General features: G+C 29.6%; 1 protein-coding gene across 2 annotated transcripts in view; it reads left to right on the forward strand.

The window, feature by feature from the left end:
• Phf5a (PHD finger protein 5a) overlaps positions 1–2,102 on the forward strand; it is a 164,722-nt gene that overhangs the window by 162,316 nt on the left and 304 nt on the right. For both annotated transcript variants that reach the window (XM_080153483.1, XM_080153485.1), the window contains exons 2-3: positions 574–644; positions 1,313–1,419. In XM_080153483.1, the coding sequence (XP_080009609.1) occupies positions 587–644; positions 1,313–1,419 (165 nt within the window). In that variant the 5' untranslated portion in view covers positions 574–586. The remainder of the gene's footprint in view (positions 1–573; positions 645–1,312; positions 1,420–2,102) is intronic.

The raw sequence follows: 2,102 nt of genomic DNA on the forward strand, positions 1-2,102 counted from the left end.
CAGCTGACTTAGTATTGGAACAAAGTAAACAAAATAACTGCCCTTTTTAAAATCAAAATCTGTACACTTTATAACCTATAATATTGTCGGATTGTTCCGCTACTGATTTCCCATTGGGTGTTTTTTAGAGTATGTATCTAAATTTGGTATCTATTCTAGAGATTATTTTTATGACTCGTTTACTAAAAGCCGTAAAGGAGCAAAAGAGGAAAAAGAGAAACATTGGCCTAAAATCGCAATTCCTATTAAAAAATGCATTAAGTGACGCAAGAGTACAAATTTCAAAGCCAAATTGTGAATTTAGAATGTTATCTTGCATTAATTTATCATATTATGGACTTGGCGTATACGATTTTATTTCTTTTTCTGTGAAATGATTCGAACTCGGTACCAACTTGAACATATATTTTATCAAAACGTATTTTTATAATGCTATTAATTTGTTGTATATTAATTTTTTAACACTTCTTCCGGTAGTTTTCATAATACATGTTATCTTTTTACATATAAAACATAAATAAATCGCACTTTATTTCTATTTTCTTATCTTTTTTTATGTATGAATGTTTTTTTAGACAAATAGAGAATGGCTAAACATCATCCTGATTTGATCTTTTGTAGGAAGCAAGCTGGCGTTGCTATTGGTAAGCTTAATATTTATATTTTTTCAATGTTCAAATTAATATCTTTATTAGTTAATGCTTTCTAAATATGTTTTACTTCAAATTTTTGAACGTCTATTTCAAAGACAAAAACTGTAGCAAATCTTTTAACTTGTTTAATTTTGTTTAATTTTTATGTAATAAACGTATTTAAATTATCTGTTAAATGTTAATAATTTAAAGTATAGGTATATATACTATCTTACTACATAAAAAGTTCATATAAATTCATATTTCTATCAAGTTTAACATCAAGAATTAGATAAGGTATGTTTATGTGCTAAAATCTTAATCAAATTATATGGAACATTAAGGAAATCACTTAAATTTGCATTTCATAAACTACATTTGTTGAATATCATACATAAGGTGCCAGTTATATCATGCTAATAGTATATTTTTTATGTATATATGCTTAAATCTTCCGTGCATGGAAAGGTAAGTTAAAGAACATAAATAAACCATTGCCCCTTCTGTGTTTTAGGTTGAAAAATAAAATGTTTATATCGAATCCTATGTATACATAACATAAGGCTTTAATGTCCATAATGTTTTAATTCCCGCGCCAATTGATACATATTTTAATCTTTGCTTTAGGCTTACACTAAAAAAGTATAGAAAGAGTCTGTATTATTAATGTTTGATTTTAGGTCGTTTATGCGAGAAATGTGACGGAAAATGTGTGATCTGCGACTCCTATGTAAGACCCTGCACATTGGTCCGTATCTGTGACGAGTGCAATTATGGCTCTTATCAGGTAATATGGTCTCTACGCAGCTTCTATTTACGCACTAACACACAATTAACCTTTTGCATTTTGTATTTTAATTGCTGTCCTATTATATAAAATAGTAAAGTTGTTATGCCTAAAGCTGAAGATTTCAATAAAGATTTAATTTTCCATTTTGGAGAAGCGTGACATAGGTCCCAGGATTTGATCAAACCAATTTTTCGTATTTTGGATTTAAAAGAAAAATTAAAAAAAAATTATCTTAAGAGGTGGAGAGTTTTTTTTGGGGGGGGAGGGGGGAGGGGGGTAGTCGACCCCACTATTTTAATTTTAGTTTTTATAAAGAAATTTTTTATTTTGGGGTGGGTATTTTTCATTTTTGGGGGGGTTGGGGGTGTCCCACCCCTCAAGAAAATAGTTATAATCCTTCCCGGGAACTATCAGAAGCTACCCTGTAAAGGAGAACCCGATCGGTTCAGCGGTCAGCTAGATCCTTCGCTACAAACAAACAGAGAGAAAGACAAACATCATTCTACTTTGTATTATAGATATACATATATAATGCATGCTTTTTTTGTCAATAAAATCGAAAGCTAATTTTCCTTTATTTTCCTTTTGATGACAAACTTCAAACTTCTACCTACCTCTCAAAGAGTTGAAAAGAATGTTTACCTATCTATTGAAAAGATAAATCATTTTTTGTTTTTCAG

This window comes from Acartia tonsa, chromosome 3 (assembly GCF_053477335.1).
Source record: "Acartia tonsa isolate MP-2025a chromosome 3, ASM5347733v1, whole genome shotgun sequence".
Taxonomy (NCBI): domain Eukaryota; kingdom Metazoa; phylum Arthropoda; class Copepoda; order Calanoida; family Acartiidae; genus Acartia; species Acartia tonsa.